This window comes from Arachis ipaensis, chromosome B9 (assembly GCF_059453495.1).
Source record: "Arachis ipaensis isolate K30076 ecotype BB chromosome B9, ASM5945349v1, whole genome shotgun sequence".
Lineage (NCBI taxonomy): Eukaryota > Viridiplantae > Streptophyta > Magnoliopsida > Fabales > Fabaceae > Arachis > Arachis ipaensis.
Genome location: NC_142444.1, coordinates 15,605,549 through 15,623,634, shown reverse-complemented (window position 1 = coordinate 15,623,634; position 18,086 = coordinate 15,605,549). Strand labels below are relative to the sequence as shown.

The following is an 18,086-nucleotide window of genomic DNA, read 5'->3' as shown; positions in this document are numbered from 1 at the left end:
GAACTCACAATCTCTCTTATGTAATGACTTATAATTAATGAATAACTATTAAATTAGTTAGTTAATTTAGTAATTTAGAGCATTAATTTTTTATTTTTTATTTATTAATATGTATAAAATTTAAAATAATTAAATTTTATATTTACTTTAAAAAAATTAGATAAAGTAGGATAGGATAGGGTTTAGAATTTTAGGATGCGAGTAGAGTTAAGATTGAAAGATTCTCAATTCGCAAATAGAATAGACTTATAATAAAATTTGCAGGTAGGATTTGATACCATTGCCAGCCCTACCTCCAAGCCATCCACGACAGATTTGATACCGATCTCACTATACCACTCCGTCAGCGATGCAAATTCCTTCCTCACTTGCTATGCCGGCGCGTCTTCCTTTATGCTCTGCTCGATTTGTGGTACACAATCGCTGTTATCGATTCTCCGCCGTCGCTAGGAGAAGGAACTCTCTTTTAAAAACAATAAGCCCCAAAACGACTTTCAACTACATCGTATCACCTGTTTCTCTAATTAACTTTTTAATTAACATTTATCACAAAGCTAAAACAATTACCCTACATTAAAATTTAATTTCTATGGTCAGCATACTCCAAAGGTGGCACGCGTCACATTTCTACTGGATATTCTCCCTTTGGTCATCTTAGTCACCGTTTGGTTTGGGCACCACATACGTCGCCTTATATATATATGGGGCATAGAAATCTATTGTCTTGTATTGATTGATTCTATTATACGCAGTTGAATGTACGAGTTTCTGTGTCTGATACATCTATTCAATCATCTGCTTATTTGTCTTGTACTCTTCTTTTCAACCTTTTCACATACAAACTCGTTCATATCCATATGGACGCTGCCTAGCTCATCGAATATCCTAATCCTAATTGTTAATAGCAATAAGTTGAAGCGCACAATAAATATGTCAATGGCGATGAATACCTAATGTTGACAGAGACAAATTAGAAAGTAAAGAAAATGTTATTTTTCATCAATAATTGACTTGTGTTAATAATTGTAATAAATATCTGGTCATTGATCAATAATCAACAAAAGAATTCAATTCTTTCACGTTCTTTACTCTTAATTTGTTATTCCAGTCAATAAGGCAGCGTTTGGTTACATCAACCAAACGGAGCCTAAAGGAATGTAGAACCATTTTCCTCTTTACAAAGTAGTAACCAGAGAATAAAAGATAGAGTGACCCTTAAACAAAGAAATAAAACATGTATACTGTTGACTACCAATAAAAGTAAAAAAATTCAATGATAAATCACGTAATAGGTGATTAAATGAACAGACAATAAGTGTGTTTTGTTTGTTATATGTTTTTTTAGTAAATTCCCAAAATCGCCTCCAACTTTTGAAAAGGCTGATAAAAATAAAATTGATTCCTATCTTTGTTAACAAAAAGATTTTAATTTTGATCCGTATAAAGTGTTTTAAACCGTCATCCAATTACATCTGTTCTTTTGGATGACTATTTAGGTCATGAGTTTTGTTGATATGGTGTTACCTAATTCAGTGCATATGTAAAAATTAACCATATTATGCATACACTAAAAATTGGTCACCAAATCAGTTAGACACAATTCTTTGTTATTGTACTCATTATTTAGTAGCATTCATTTATATGTCAATGTTGAAGAAATACATCCTTGGTAAGATTTAGCTCCCTAGTGACATCTGCCATGTTCATTCTTTCATTCGGGGATTCAACTGAACAAGCAAGTCCAATTCTAATTAGAGAAAATACACACATGGTTAGCTTCTTTGTGTAGTTTTCTTCTTCTCCAATTTGTTTTGGCAAAAGAGTTGAGTCCATAATCTCTAGAAGATTGTTTGAGTATGCCATCTTCACATAGTTATGAAGATTGTTATCATCTTTAAACATTTCTTCCATTGGCCTCCTTCCAGTCACCATTTCCAATACTAGAATTCCAAAAGAATACACATCACCTTGCATTGACACCTCACAACTCATTCCATACTCTGTCAAAACAACATGCCAACATTTAAAAAGTGAAAACAATAAAATTATGTTTTTCGCTTTCACTTCCTCTTTTAGTTATTTTAAAAACATTGAAAATGGAGAGAATAAAAATTTAAACTAAAAAAGTCCTTATAAGATTGGATGAAACAGATTATACCTGGAGGAGCATATCCAATAGTTCCCTTGAACACAGTTGTGCTAGATTGATTATGAGGATCACCATTAGTCATTGAGAGAAGCCTTGCTAATCCAAAATCAGTCACATGAGCAACCATGTCATCGTCAAGAAGCACATTCTCTGGCTTTAGATCACAATGAACAATAGGTTGTTCACATCCATAGTGAAGATAATGTAATGCAGAAGCCACATCAACAACAATATTTAGTCTTTGAGTAAGGTCTAATGTATATAGCCTATCTGTGATTTCAGCACTAGGATGCAACCACTTTTCTAAGCTTCCATTAGGCATGTACTCAAACACTAATGCTTTAAATTCTTGGCTGCTATAATCTATGCTCGAGCAACATGTTAAAATCTTCACCAGATTTCGATGCCTGATAAATTTTAGAGCATTACATTCGGCAATGAAACTCTTGTGAGCTCCACTCATTCGTAGGTTTATCACCTTTATGGCGACGAACTTGTGTTCGGATTCAAGGAATCCTTTATACACAGAACCAAAGCTGCCAGATCCAATCAAGTTACTGGTAGAAAACCCCTCTGTTGAATGATGTAGGATTTGGTATGACACCATTGAATACTGATTTGTTGATGCTGTCAAAGATGATGTTCTTTTCTTCTTCTTGCTCAAGAAAACAACAACAACAATTGAAAGCAAAATAAGGCATACAACCACACAAATTATGATTATGGCTAGCTTCAAATTATGGTGATTGCTTCTTGCCATAACGTTGGCAGGGCATGGTGCAAGATGTAACTGTAAGACACCTCCACAAAGCTTATTATTACCAACAATTGAAATTGAAGTTGCATTCTTGAATACACCCTCCAATGGTACCTTCCCTTCTAGCATATTGAAAGACACATTCAAATATGTTAGAAAAGAAAGCCTCTGCATATCTGTTGGAATTGATCCGGACAAGTTATTTTGCGAGAGATCCAAATGAGAGAGGCCTTTCAATGAAGCTACTGATGAAGGTATCATGCCACTGAAAGAATTACCATGTAAGTTTAAATATTCCATACTTGTGCACTTTCCAATAGTCATAGGAATCTGGCCAGATAGATAGTTATTGGAGATATCCAAAGTTCCAAGGTTTCCAAGAGCTCCAACCTCAACAGGAAGAGTGCCATTCAGTGAATTATGAGATAAGTTCAGATTTGTGGACAAGGATGAAAGGCTAAAAACCTCCACTGGTATAGCACCACTAAAATTGTTTCCTGAAAAATCTAAGTACAACAAGTTTTGCCAATTTCCAATACTTGGTGGAATTTTCCCATGCAACATGTTGTTTGAAATTCTTATTTCAACCAGTTGAGTGAGGTTACCCAAGGAGAAAGGTATGTCACCAATAAGGTGGTTTGCACCCAAACTCAATAGTTGCATTTTCTGAAACTTTCCAAAAGAATTTGGAACAAACCCAGTAAGGTGGTTATATTCCAAATTCAAGGTAATTAAGTTTATGTTATTGCATATAGTTTCAGGGATAGTTCCATGTATGTGATTAAAATCAAGACTAATTTCAGTGAGTTGAGTTGACAAATTCCCTATGGAGTTGGGTAAAACACCTCCAAAATTGTTGGAACACAAAACCAAACTTTCCAATTCAGTACAATTAATCAAAGATGTTATGAAATCCAAGTCTAGAGCTGAATTACTACCAAGATTGTTGTAGTTTAAATTTAGCCAATAAAGATCCTTCAGGTTTCCTAGATTTGGAACTTTTCCAACAAAACTACAATAGCCAATATCAAAAAGTTGAAGTGAAGATGCATTTGAAATAGAAGTTGGAATTGGACCTGAAATTTGATTCCCTCCAATGCCAATCTCTTGCAGACTGATGAGGTTGGAGAACATGTTGGATGGAAGAGAGCCATGAAACTGGTTTTCTGCAGCATAGAAAAGAGCGAGCAAGGACAGATTGTAAAGCGAAGAAGGAAGCTCCCCGGACAGTTTATTGGCACCAATGGCAAAACCTGATAAGCTTTTTAATTTTCCAATTTCTTCAGGTATCTTGCCTTCCAAGTAATTATAACCCATAGAAAGAATACTTAGAGAAGAGATATTCCATATGGAAGATGGAATTTCTCCAGAGTAGTTATTCTTGTTAAGACTCAACTTTTCAAGCTTCTTAAGAGTGCCAATCTCCATTGGTATTTGGCCGTAGAGATTGTTACTCGACATGTTTAGAAGCCTTAGCTCCGAGCAATTAGCCAAACTGACAGGAAACTCTCCTGTCAGTTTGTTATCCGGGAGGTAGAGTTGTTGTAATCTGAACAAACGACCTATCTCCCGGGGATTTCTCCATAGAAGCTATTGCTTGCAAGGTTGAGAGTTCGCAAGAAAGAGAGATTTCCAATGTATGGAGATATTGTGCCATGCAACTGACATTGTTGAAGGCTCAACTGTTGCACTCTTTGATGCTTAATGCTGCATGTGATTCCATGCCAGTTGCAGAAGTGGCTTGAAGCATTCCATGAGCTTAAAACTCCATATGGATCGTTGGATATTGATTCTTTAAACCGAAGCAATGCTATAACATCAGTCTCATTTCCTAAAATGTTGGTGGCTAATGAAGGTTTAAGCCCCACAAAGAATACATAAAAGAAAAGGAGTCGCATTGAAGGGAAGAACATTGTTTGGATATTAATTTTTGGTTAGCAAGTTGAAATTGCAGTGCTTGTTTTTTTTTTATAGAAAATGGGAGATGCTAGCAGCGGAGCGTATGTCACTTTTTTCAAAAGATGATGCAAATTGATTTTGTTTTCCGCTGTAATTTAATAGAAAAACCGCAAATTAATTGAGAAATTGTTCACATTGTAAAGATTTCATTTCTTAATGAATTGCTTTTTGTTAGTCAACTTGCCGGCCATGACAGTTGCAACTACAAAACTAGATGAGAAGCGGAAAAAAAGGTGAAGGCCCACATAGTCACATATCTTCATGTAATGTTGATCAGTTCCATGATTTAATATTTTTTACTAAATTAATATTTAATATTTTTTTGTTATTAACTTTACAGACATCTGGATATAAGTTTTTACGAACTAAAAATTATATATCTAAAATAAATATTATTAAAAAAATATAGGTAAATAATAAAAATATTAAATAATATGAACAATAAATATATTGGATGTTTATTTTATTAGGTGTGCAGATGGTTATTCTAATATTAAAATTTAGGTGAATAATTTAAAGATATAATGTGTTTTTATTTAATTAGTGATTGTTCATATTGTTCAAAAAAGTCATTAGTTACCTAGCATAACCCTATTATTAATAGCTAGCTTTTATTATTATTTGCATTCCATGAGTACACACTTATCTGATCATTCCACTTAAAATCTCGTTCTATTATCAATTATGATGTCAGCATGATCCAACTATCCAAGTAGGGCTCGAGCGAGCTAATTTCTTTCAAATTTTAAACTAGAAAAATAATAGAGGGATACCCGAGAGGAGAATACGAGTGGAGATAGATGAAAGAAGTCTCGAAGTCCAAGGAAGTGCCTCTGTTTCACTTCATGTCTAATTTAATTAGAGATGTTCCTATTTTTACCTGCTTGCTTCCCTAAGTAAAGAAATATTTTTTTTTTTAAATAAAAGTTCAACACAACAAGTGAAGTAGAAGACAACAGATCAATTACAGACAATAGACTAAAGCAAGTTCATGTAACACTAATAGATACTTCCTGTTACATTCGACAATGCCATCAACAACAGAAGGGATCCACACCTAACCACTCTTTATAGTTCATGAAGAACTGTTGTATAACCTCTTCAACCCCTCTTCTTTTATTTTGAAAGATCCTTCTATTCATTTCTAGCCAAATATTCCATATAATCGCACATAAACATACCATCCACCTCTTGCACCCCTATTTACTAGTTGGTAGCTCAATCCAACTTTAAAAATGTTCCTTTAGCATCTCTGGGCACGACCATTGTCTTCCAACAAAGGACAGCCTAGTACACCAAACCTGCCAAGAAAAATCACAACCAAGAAACAAGTGGTAACCATATTCAACACCTTGATTACATAACACACATGTCACATCTTCTTGAGTAACTACTCCCAATCGACTCAGCCTCTCCTTTGTATTTACCCTTCCAATCAAAATAAACCAAACAAACAATTCAACTCTTGGCAGGACTAGACCTTTCCAAACTGTCTTAATAAAGCTGTAACTTGCTATATCTTCTGGAAGCATTTCCACCTGCAATTCCTGCACAAAGGAATTAGTAGAAAAGACACCTTGTTTATCAAATTTTCACACAACTCTATCCTCTCTGTCATGTGCAAGTTTAACCAGTCTTAAAGTTTCATGCAACAGGTTCACTAGTTCCAATTCTCATTGGAAAAGCTTTTGTCTCCACTAGAAGTTCCATCTCCACTCTAACCCGTCCCAGAACCCACAATCCCTTATAACAGATCCTGTTTGGTTTGAAACTGAGAACAGCCTCGAAAATAAGTCTTTCAGGGACCCACTACGCAACCATACATCCTCCCAGAACCGAGTTCCTCTCCCATCACCAATCTCCATAGCCAACCCATTAATCATCTTCTGTCTTACTTGTTGATCTTTGAACTGTATTTGGCAGATATCCCTCCATGGTCCCCCTGAGAAAGTAACACCTGGGATGACAGCATCACATTGGTACTCAGATTGTTACAAGAACACACCACCTTCTTCCATAAGAGGCAATCCTCCTTTGAAAACCGCCACCACCATTTAAAGAGAAGGACTGAGTTACACACCATAGCATCCTCAACCCTAAACCGCCAAGTTTTTTGGGAGCCTGCACCACCTCCCACCTGACCATTGCCATACCATTTCTTCCATCCTCCTTGCTCCAAAGAAACCTTCTCTGTAGGAAAATCAGTTTCTTTGCCATAGCCTTTGGCATTTTATACAAGTTCAAATAATAAACAGGGAGGCTGTTCAAAACAGATTTAAGAAACACCAGTTTACTTGCTCTATTGAGAATTTTGGCTTTTCAGATGCTCAACTTCTCCTCCACTTTTTCTATAATGGGCTTCCAAGTCCTCACCAACCTCGGGTTTGCTCCTAGCGGGATCCCCAAGTATTTCACCGGCAAAGAGGCAATCTTACAACCCAGCACTCTAGACATACGCTGCACCCACTGATCATCACAGTTAATAGGAATCAAGCTAGACTTATCAAAATTAATACTCAATTTCGACATGAGCTCAAAACAACATAGGATCCTTCTGTAATTTTTAATGGTCTCTTCCTCAGGGGGACAGAATAGGATGGTATCGTCCGCAAACTGAAGATGTGACAGCTCAACCTGATCTCTACTCACCAGTAGCAGCGAGATATGCCCATTTCTCACTGCTTCCCCAAGCATCCTATGTAGCACGTCAACGACAAGTACAAATAGAAATGGAGATCGAGGATCACCCTGTCGCAAACCCCTTTCCATCTTAAAAGGCTTAGATGACGATCCGTTTATCAGCACTGACATTGAACTTGTACTTACACACTCCATAACCAAATTCCTCCATCTCCGTCCAAAGCCCATCTTTTGCAATACAAGGTCTACAAAACTCCACTTGACTCTATCATATGCTTTCTGGAAATTCAATTTCATTATCACCGCTTCCTTCTTCCTCATTTTAATCTATTGAACAGTTTCGCATGCGATAAGAGCCCCATCATGAATCTTTCGTCCCTTGACAAAAGTACTTTGAGTCTCACCTACTAGTCGTGGCATGATTGCTCGCATCCTCCTAACCAGCATTTTCGAAATGACTTTATAGACACAGCCTACTATACTGATCGGTCTCAAATATTTGATTTCCTTTGTCCCCTTAAACTTAGGGACCAACGCCACCCAAGTGAGATTCGCATCCGCCGGTAGCTTAGAAGACAGGAAGAAATCCAACACCACCGCTGTAAATTCAGTGTCAATTTCAGTCCAGCACCTCTTTATAAAGTTCATGTTGTACCAATCACTTCCAGGAGTTTTGGAAGATTCGCAATCCTACACTGCTTCTTTAACCTCCTCTGGAGTCGGTTGCACCTCCAATGCCACCAATCATTTCCACCAAACCGTCCCTAAACCCCACCAAAGGAGACTTTTCCTGATGATACAACTTCTTGTAGAAGTCTCTAATCTCAATCTTAATCCTCGCTTGGTTCCTTATCAACCTACCATTAATGAGTAGCACATCAATTCTGTTGTTTCTCCTTCTCGCAGAAGCTAAGTTGTGGAAGTACCTTGTGTTCTTATCAATGTCCTTCACATGTCTAGAACGCGACATCTGTTTCCAATGTAGCTCCTTTCTAACATACCATTTCTCACAGCATATGTTTTAATTTTTTTTCTAATATCTTTACTTTCATATTTTTTAAATAAATAATTAATTATTTTATTTACTGAAATATGTAATTTAGAGCGTATTTACCAATTTACATCATATTGATTTATCTCGTTTACATTTGAATTTAAAAAAATACACATATCTCGTTTACACTGTAAAGGAGATAAATGAGTGTGAAGTAAATTGATAAATACACTATAAATTATATATTTCACTTAAAAAATTTTAGAGTAAAATGATAATTAAACTTCTAAAAATTTTAATTTTGGACTAATTAGTCCTTGAAACAAAAAAAAAATTACCAATTTGGTTCCCCTACCAATTTGGTCCTCTACCATAGCAAATAGTAGACACATTATATTCTTCTATCAATTTATCAAGTAAAACTTAATGGTAGTGCTTATATGTACCATTAATTACTCGTATATGTCTATTTATAAAAAATTATCATGTATATAATAATTTTTGGAGCAAAACATCACTTATTTTAATAGAATTCATGATAAATAAAAAGCAGTTGATAAAGATTATATAAAAACTCAAAAAATAATGAAAGTTTCATTCTCCAAAACTACATCGTTTTCATATTTATGTGGCAGAAACATGTACCCTTGTAGATAACGAAATATATAAACAATTTCGTTTCATTTTACACTATCTATTTACAGAAAGACATATTTATCGACCGTTCGTTGAAAGACCTAATTAGTACTATTTTTTTTCTTGAAAAACTAATTACTCCGAGATTAAAATTTTTTATAATTTAATGGTCACTTTACTCATTAATCAAACATACATGAGACACCATCTTACTTGGATCATGCTGATATCATAATTGATAATGGAGCGACATTTTAAGATAAAACTTATTACTAACTAAGTAGAGAACTGCATAACTCTGAAAGTCTTAATAATTATTTTCTATATTTTGATCCATCCCGTTAGAATGTCGGCTTTTCTCAAAGTAAACTTCCCCGTTTATTTTTCACAGGCGAGTCATTGTTCTTGGCCATTTCTGTAACATCTGTGGCTTATGCTTACTGGTATGTTTATGTAACTTTTAAGGCTTATATATTTGCAAATGAAATCTATATAAACTTTTGAAAAATACTACTAAATAATGATTTTTAACTCTGCAAATAAAAAATAAATATAGGAACACAACGCTAAAAGAGAGCATGATCAGATATCTTCTTTTTTATATCAATTCAGTGTGTACTCATAGAATGCAAATAATAATAAAGCTAGCTATTAATAATATTTATTTTAGATATATAATTTTTAGTTGGTGAAAACTTATGTACAGATGTCTTTATGAAAAGTTAATAGCATAAAAACGTTAGATAATAATTTAGTCAAAAATATTAAATCATTTAATTGATCACAACTATAACTATCAACTTTACACGAAGATATGTGAGCCTTCACCTTTTTTTTCCACCTCTCATCTAGTTTTGTAGATTGCAACTGTCATGGCCGACAAATTGACTAACAAAAAGCAATTCATTAAGAAAAGAAATCTTTACAATGTGAACAATTTCTCAATTAATTTGCGGTTTCTCTATTAAATTACAGCGGAAAACAAAATCAATTTGCATCATCTTTTGAAAAAAGTGACATATGATCGGCTGCTAGCATCTCCCATTTTGTATAAAAAAAAAAAACAAGCACTACAATTTTCAACTTGCAAACCAAAAATTAGTATCCAAACAATGTTCTTAACTTCAATGCGACTCCTCTTCTTTTATGTATTCTTTGTGTGGCTTAAAGCTTCACTAGCCACCAACATTTTAGGAAATGAGACCCATGTTATAGCATTGCTTCAGTTTAAAGAATCAATATCCAATGATCCATATGGAGTTTTAAGCTCATGGAATACTTCAAGCCACTTCTGCAACTGGCATGGAATCACATGCAGCATTAAGCATCAAAGAGTGCAACAGTTGAGCCTTCAACAATGTCAGTTGCATGGCACAATATCTCCATACATTGGAAATCTCTCTTTCTTGCGAACTCTCAACCTTGCAAGCAATAGCTTCTATGGAGAAATCCCCGGGAGATAGGTCGTTTGTTCAGATTACAACAACTCTACCTCCCGGATAACAAACTGACAGGAGAGTTTCCTGTCAGTTTGGCTAATTGCTCGGAGCTAAGGCTTCTAAACATGTCGAATAACAGTCTCTACGGCCGAATACCAATGGAGATTGGAACTCTTAAGAAGCTTCAAAAAATGTTGAGTCTTAACAAGAATAACTACTCTGGAGAAATTCCATCTTCCATAAGGAATATCTCTTCTCTAAGTATTCTTCCTATGGGTTATAATTACTTAGAAGGGAAGATACCTGAAGAAATTGGAAAATTAAAAAGCTTATCAGGTTTTGCCATTGGTGCCAATAAACTGTCCGGGGAGCTTCCTTCCTCGCTTTACAATATGTCGTCGCTCGCTATTTTCTATGCTGCAGATAACCAGTTTCAAGGCTCTCTTCCATCCAACATGTTCTCCAACCTCATCAATCTGCAAGAGATTGGCATTGGAGGGAATCAAATTTCAGGTCCAATTCCAACTTCTATTTCGAATGCATCTTCCCTTCAACTTTTTTATATTGGCTATTGCCGTTTTGTTGGAAAAGTTCCAAATCTAGGAAACCTGAAGGATCTTTATTGGCTAAATTTAAACTACAACAATCTTGGTAGTGATTTAGCTCTAGACTTGGATTTCATAACATCTTTGATTAATTGTACTGAATTGGAAAGTTTGGTTTTGAGTTCCAACAATTTTGGAGGTGTTTTACCCAACTCCATAGGGAATTTATCAACTCAACTCACTGAAATTAGTCTTGATTTTAATCACCTACATGGAACTATCCCTGAAACTATATGCAATAACATAAACTTCATTACCTTGAATTTGGAATATAACCACCTTACCGGGTTTGTTCCAAATTCTTTTGGAAAGTTTCAGAAAATGCAACTATTGAGTTTGGGTGCAAACCACTTATTGGTGACATACCTTTCTCCTTGGGTAACCTCACTCAACTGGTTGAAATAAGAATTTCAAATAACATGTTTCATGGGAAAATTCCACCAAGTATTGGAAATTGGCAAAACTTGTTGTACTTAGATTTTTCAGGAAACAATTTTAGTGGTGCTATACCAGTGGAAGTTTTTAGCCTTTCATCTTTGTCCACAAATCTGAACTTATCTCATAATTCACTGAATGGCACTCTTCCTGTTGAGGTTGGAGCTCTTGGAAACCTTGGAACTTTGGATATCTCCAATAACTATCTATCTGGCCAGATTCCTATGACTATTGGAAAGTGCACAAGTATGGAATATTTAGACTTACATGGTAATTCTTTCAGTGACATGATACCTTCATCAATAGCTTCATTGAAAGGCCTCTCTCATTTGGATCTCTCGCAAAATAACTTATCCGGATCAATTCCAACAGATATGCAGAGGCTTTCTTTTCTAACATATTTGAATGTGTCTTTCAATATGCTAGAAGGGAAGGTACCATTAGAGGGTGTATTCAAGAATGCAACTGCAATTTCAATTGTTGGCAATAATAAGCTTTGTGGAGGTGTCTTACAGTTACATCTTGCACCATGCCCTGCCAACGTTATGGCAAGAACAATCACCATAATTTGAAGCTAGCCATAATCGTAATTTGTGTGGTTGTATGCCTTACTTTGCTTTCAATTGTTGTTGTTTTCTTGAGCAAGAAGAAAAAAAGAACATCATCTTTGACAGCATCAACAAGTCAGCCATCAATGGTGTCATACCAAATCCTACATCATTCAACACAGGGGTTTACTACCAGTAACTTGATTGGATCTGGTAGCTTTGGTTCTGTGTATAAAGGATTCCTTGAATCTGAACACAAGTTTGTCGCCATAAAGGTGATAAACCTTCAAATGAGTGGAGCTCACAAGAGTTTCATTGCTGAATGTAATGCTCTAAAATTTATCAGGCATCGAAATCTGGTGAAGATTTTAACATGTTGCACGAGCATAGATTATAGCGGCCAAGAATTTAAAGCATTAGTGTTTGAGTACATGCCTAATGGAAGCTTAGAAAAGTGGTTGCATCCTAGTGCTGAAATCACAGATAGGCTATATACATTAGACCTTACTCAAAGACTAAATATTGTTATCGATGTGGCATCTGCATTACATTATCTTCACTATGGATGTGAACAACCTGTTGTTCATTGTGATCTAAAGCCAGAGAATGTGGTTCTTGATGATGACATGGTTGCTCATGTGACTGATTTTGGATTAGCAAGGCTTCTCTCAATGACTAATGGTGATCCTCATAATCAATCTAGCACAACTGTGTTAAAGGGAACTATTGGATATGCTCCTCCAGGTATAATCTGTTTCATCCAATCTTATAAGGACTTTTTTAGTTTAAATTTTTATTCTCTCTTTCCATTTTCAATGTTTTTAAAATTGTGAAAAGGAAATTCTAAATGAGGAAGTGAAAGCGAAAAACATAATCTTATTGTTTTCACTTTTTAAATGTGATATTGGCATGTTGTTTTCACAGAGTATGGAATGAGTTGTGAGGTGTCAATGCAAGGTGATGTGTATTCTTTTGGAATTCTAGTATTGGAAATGGTGACCGGAAGGAGGCCAATGGAAGAAATGTTAAAAGATGATAACAATCTTCATAACTATGTGAAGATGGCATACTCACACAATCTTCTAGAGATTACGGACTCAACTCTTTTGCCAAAACAAATTGGAGAAGAAGAAAACTACACAAAGAAGCTAACCATGTGTGTATTTTCTCTAATTAGAGTTGGACTTGCTTGTTCAGTTGAATCACCGAATGAAAGAATGAACATGGCAGATGTCACTAGGGAGCTAAACCTTACCAAAGATGTATTTCTTCGAGATTGATATATAAATGAATGCTACTAAATAAATCTGTTCAATAACAAATAGGGAAATGCAAAGTTTGCAACTTATTAATAGTAGATTTGTATGTTTTTGGTTGGAATTTCCTTTATTTATCTGTAGATTTGCCATAACTTTTGTCTTCATTGTCAACTTATTAATAGTTCCATCTTTATTCAACTCATGAATTATGATAGTGTATTGGAGCATTTTCAATTAATTAAGCCTTTTTACAAACATAGGAAATTTTCAGCCCAATTATTTGCTTAACTTTCAACAATAAAGTTTGCATTAAAGCACTAGGTTTTGCATAAAATTTGAATCTCAAGATGCATCTCCAAGCACAAATAAAAAATAAATAAGCCAACTTGTTCTATGATGCTACTCTAGATTTTCATTCGTATCGTCAATAATTCTGAGCTACAAAACTGCCAACTCCAAAATCTTTTTCTCCATTGAAAAAAAAAAGAAACCACTAGATGAGAATGAGGCAACTGTTAAGCAATGATCTAAAACAAAGGAATCATATGTGATTTCGCAACCAAATCAATGATGGTACAATGATATATTTTCCTAAAAACTCGGTTCGCCAACGAAATTCTACTTTTTTTCCTCAAACCTTGTGTCGTGATGCTTGAGCCTGAAGATTCTGGTTGTCTTCCAAGAGCCTGTCGTATTCGAGTAGTAGATCCGCGGCTTGTTTTTGAAGCGACTCAACGTGAGCTTCGGCAGTTTCGACTCTTTTGTCCTTCTCTTCGGACTCCGCCTTTATCTTCTTCAAACTCTCCGAAAGAGTTGAAATTTGTTCCTTTAGCTGCTTTATCTCCTTGGAAGCTTTATCTTGCTTTTCCTTAAGCAGCACGTTTTCTTTCCGAAGGCTCTCCAGTTCTTCTCTAGAAGCTCCTGCATTACTCCGTAACTTACTAAGCTTTTGCATATAATGGTGGACACGATCAATTATGAATCCAAGGAACAATGTAAAACCTGCAACATCGAATTATCGCATACATGCAGATTCAGCTTTGTAACAAAATGTCAATATATATTTAACTTGGCGAAGGTTAAAAGATGAAACTTTGTATGCTGTTGAAAATCAAAGAACCAACCATGAAAATGGGAATTTCATCAAGGATTCAGTTCTAAGCAAGTTTCTGGCTATTGAAAAGTATAACTTTGGCTTTGTCCACAACTCCGAAGGAAATCAGATAGTGACTGAAGTTTTTGAATGTATAGTGATAAACTGAAGATTGATGGACTATAATTGGTAATTAAAGGATCAGCAAGAAAAAGAACATACGTGTAGCCAAACTTAGAATGAAAATATAGATGATAAGATTGAGTAAGAATCATGGCTAATCAAAATGATCATGAAACAAACAGAAACATTACTAGTCCTATAGACACTTTAGTACATCTGAAGACACACCTAATTCCTTATTCTTTTCCTGCCCAACTAATACACAAACATTTGGTCCTATGTCTTACCATAAACATATTCATAAGATTTACACAACAAAAGAAGTAGGAGCTCTACTCAATGCCTACAAATTGGTACTTCCATTTAGGGAAATGAGTTCTCAGTGAAGCATGGAACTACAAGGTACATCTATGCGCAAAAGTAGCAATTTAAGAACTATCAATTCAACTTTAAAATTTCGAATCCAATATGCTTTATGAGAAAGCATTCAGCAGTTAATGCTCCCAACATGGTAACAACCGGTATCTACATGTCTTACTAGGGAGTAGGGACCAACTAATCTGGTTCAGGGTTTAGTCACAATTAAGGCTCTTCGTCCTTCAAGGGAGTGTGTTTAGTGGGGATCAAACCCAGAAGCTCTTCCCACGTACCCATCTTGCATTGCCAACTAAGCCACACCACATTGGTATGTTCCCCACTCCTTTAACCACACTAGTTTATCCACCAGGTCCAAAACCGATAAAAACGACTGTGTTGAAGCACACCCGCATCAATAATCACCATGAGTATACCTTCACTACCACCACTCTTTTCATTTTTCAAAACTAATGCTACAATAGATTCTACTTTGTGTCACCATCTCATTCAACTTGTAAATACCAGTACTACTTATTCCATCAGATTTAGTACCACTTAGTACTTAACAAGACAATTATTATTGTCAATTCTATTGTGACTTGTGTCAGTATAATTACATGAATATTCAAAACAAATTGAAGAGAAAACATCAACAATTTATAAAAATTTGAAGTATATGCCGTATACTTCGATAATCAATGAATGAACACACACCAACATAACAGAAGATCCGACTTTCCATTTACCAAGTTTGATCCTAAGGCAAGAGGCTTGATCATATTTCAATTATTCATCAAGCTTTTTCAAGTTATTCAGTTACCTTAGTCCTAAATTCTCAGTATCACAGCTTAGGCAAAGAAAAGCTAAACCAAGTTTGAATACAGAACCAACTAGTTGAATTTAAGGAAATCCTCTCACAATCTATGAAGTACTACAATACACAGAGTGGAGTTTTATAGGAATCACATTCAACTAGGGAACAAAATAAGCTGCAATTGGTTTAATTTCCTTAAAATTCAACCACAAAAGAAATGTGCCAAATTTCTACACAGCCATTTTTAACCATGGAAGCCCTTTCTTTTAAGGTATTGATACCGATGTAGATTACTTAATGCCGACTCCAAAAGGAGCTTCCTGTTCTTCCTATTCTCTCTCATTCAAACATTTTCCATATAGGGCTATGTTAGGCCTGCGACAGCCAAGGTAAAACTTCGTCGCACCCCAATGCATGGACACTACTCAATGACGTCTTTGATCTATGTAGTCGACCCCACCTAGTGGGAAAAAGCTTTGTTAACTAGTCACTTATGATAACAACTACAAAAATGCTATTTGTACACCAAAATCAGCCACTAATATATTTGTGTATAAATATATGTGTAATTTAATTTATTTTCAACATGTATTTGTATTCCAGCATGTATTTTATACTGGTGACGGACTTTTTTCGACTGATTTTTGTATACATGTAGCAAAGTCCTAAGAACTATGTGTGTTAGACAAACAAACAAACAAACAAATAGGATCACATGAGCTAAAAGAACAAGAAGCAAGAATGTTCATACCCATAAGTGAAGCTTCAAGCACATGAGTCCTCCAGAGAACTTGATCCATGGGTGACATGGTACCAAGCTTAGCACCTTTATTCTGGATCTTGACAATACTCATGAGGCTTGAAATCAGAATAACAGACATTGTCCCAGCAATTGTCTTCACTGTAGCTGGACCCTTCCCCATCTTCACTTGTTCAATTGTCTTCATCACAAGCTCCCTCAATGGCCCAACTTTCACTAACAAAAGAAACCCCATCACACACTCCACAAACAGAACCATATACAACAACTGAATCATTCTCTTTCTTTTTCTCTATAAACACACCAACCCCACTGCAAAGAAATCAGAGAAATGGAAGGAATCTACTACCCCAACAACCACATATACTTTCATTAAAAGGTACCCTTTATGCCAACCAATGAAAACAAGAAGGAAAGGAACACATGCGAGTTCAGTGAGTTAGTAATGTATGAACACTTGTCTGATTAAGGAGTGTATTGGGTTGCAAAAAGGGTTTTGCTTTGTTTGAAGGAAGAGGAGAAGAATGAAGATCATGAAGTTGAAGCGCTTAAGAAGTAGGAAGAGGCGTGTGAGTCACTGTGTCGCACTCAAAAGGTAAAGTACATTACAAGACAAGGATAACACAATTTACAACAAAAGAGAGACCAGTCTGGGATAAAATAAAATAATGGAATTTAAAATACAAAAAAGAGTTGAAATTATTTTCAAATTTGTTAAAAATTCAAAACATATTCAAATGTCACAAAATTACACTATTGGTAAATGTATACTCTGAAGTCTGAAACAAATTAGAAAATATGATTTTGGATGTCGTGTTTTGAAATAATAATTAGAAATGTGATACATTATTCTTCTCCTTATTTTAAATTTACTAAATATAAAATTTATTTACCACTTATAAAAATAGCATTTTTTATTTTTTTAATTTTAAAATATTTTAGATTATTTTATCATTAACAATTTTAGAGAATATTTTTGTCAATGGCTTAGTAATTTGAAAACAAAAATTTTCAATTTACTTATGAGAGCGCATTTGAATTTCCATTAAAATTTAAAAAAAAAAGTTAAAATTATTTTCAAATTTGTTAAAAGTTCAAAATATTATAACCTTATAGAAGTTATATATTCTAAAAAATTATAGAAGATTTTGATGTTGTTTTGTTTTCTATTATAATTTAAGAAAATGAGATATTACTGTTCTGAAAATTTAATATTTTATATTCAGTGATTTTTTTTTTTTAGAGAAAAATCTAAAATAGTCTCTGACAATTATTTCGAGAGACAACGAGGCATTTGATACAAAAAAAAACTCAATCCGGCCCCTGACAATTATCTCGAAAAAACAACGAGGTCTCTGTGCAAAAAAAAAAGATCACGAGTCGAATTGGGTGTTTTTTTTTTTTTGGCCTCGTTGTCTTTTCGAGATAATTGTCAGAGGTCGGGTGGAGTATTCACTCTTTTTTTATAGCTTTTTGTCAATAATAAAAATAGATGGACTATACATCTATATAATTTTC

At 34.8% G+C, this 18,086-nt stretch overlaps 3 protein-coding genes and 1 pseudogene across 3 annotated transcripts; 1 reads left to right on the top strand and 3 right to left on the bottom strand.

Moving 5' to 3' along the window:
- Positions 1–1,593: 1,593 nt before the first annotated feature.
- Positions 1,594–4,872, bottom strand: LOC107615136 (uncharacterized). Its single transcript, XM_021110297.2, has 2 exons — positions 2,159–4,872; positions 1,594–2,000 (listed from the first exon to the last, which is right to left on the bottom strand). Exons 1-2 carry the CDS (start codon positions 4,365–4,367, stop codon positions 1,645–1,647), a joined length of 2,565 nt encoding a protein of 854 aa, XP_020965956.2. The 5' UTR covers positions 4,368–4,872; the 3' UTR covers positions 1,594–1,644.
- Positions 4,873–6,457: 1,585 nt separating this feature from the next.
- On the bottom strand, positions 6,458–8,475 carry LOC107615137 (uncharacterized). The gene is made up of 7 exons (XM_016317245.1): positions 8,214–8,475; positions 7,947–8,104; positions 7,515–7,832; positions 7,243–7,331; positions 7,019–7,125; positions 6,588–6,822; positions 6,458–6,476 (listed from the first exon to the last, which is right to left on the bottom strand). Exons 1-7 carry the CDS (start codon positions 8,473–8,475, stop codon positions 6,458–6,460), a joined length of 1,188 nt encoding a protein of 395 aa, XP_016172731.1.
- A 1,787-nt stretch (positions 8,476–10,262) lies between these two features.
- LOC107615138 (LRR receptor-like serine/threonine-protein kinase EFR) lies at positions 10,263–13,489 on the top strand (annotated as a pseudogene).
- A 324-nt stretch (positions 13,490–13,813) lies between these two features.
- On the bottom strand, positions 13,814–17,200 carry LOC107619534 (uncharacterized). Its single transcript, XM_016321824.3, has 2 exons — positions 16,560–17,200; positions 13,814–14,423 (listed from the first exon to the last, which is right to left on the bottom strand). The coding sequence occupies exons 1-2, from the start codon at positions 16,843–16,845 to the stop codon at positions 14,053–14,055; spliced, it is 657 nt and encodes a 218-aa protein (XP_016177310.1). The 5' UTR covers positions 16,846–17,200; the 3' UTR covers positions 13,814–14,052.
- Positions 17,201–18,086: the final 886 nt, after the last annotated feature.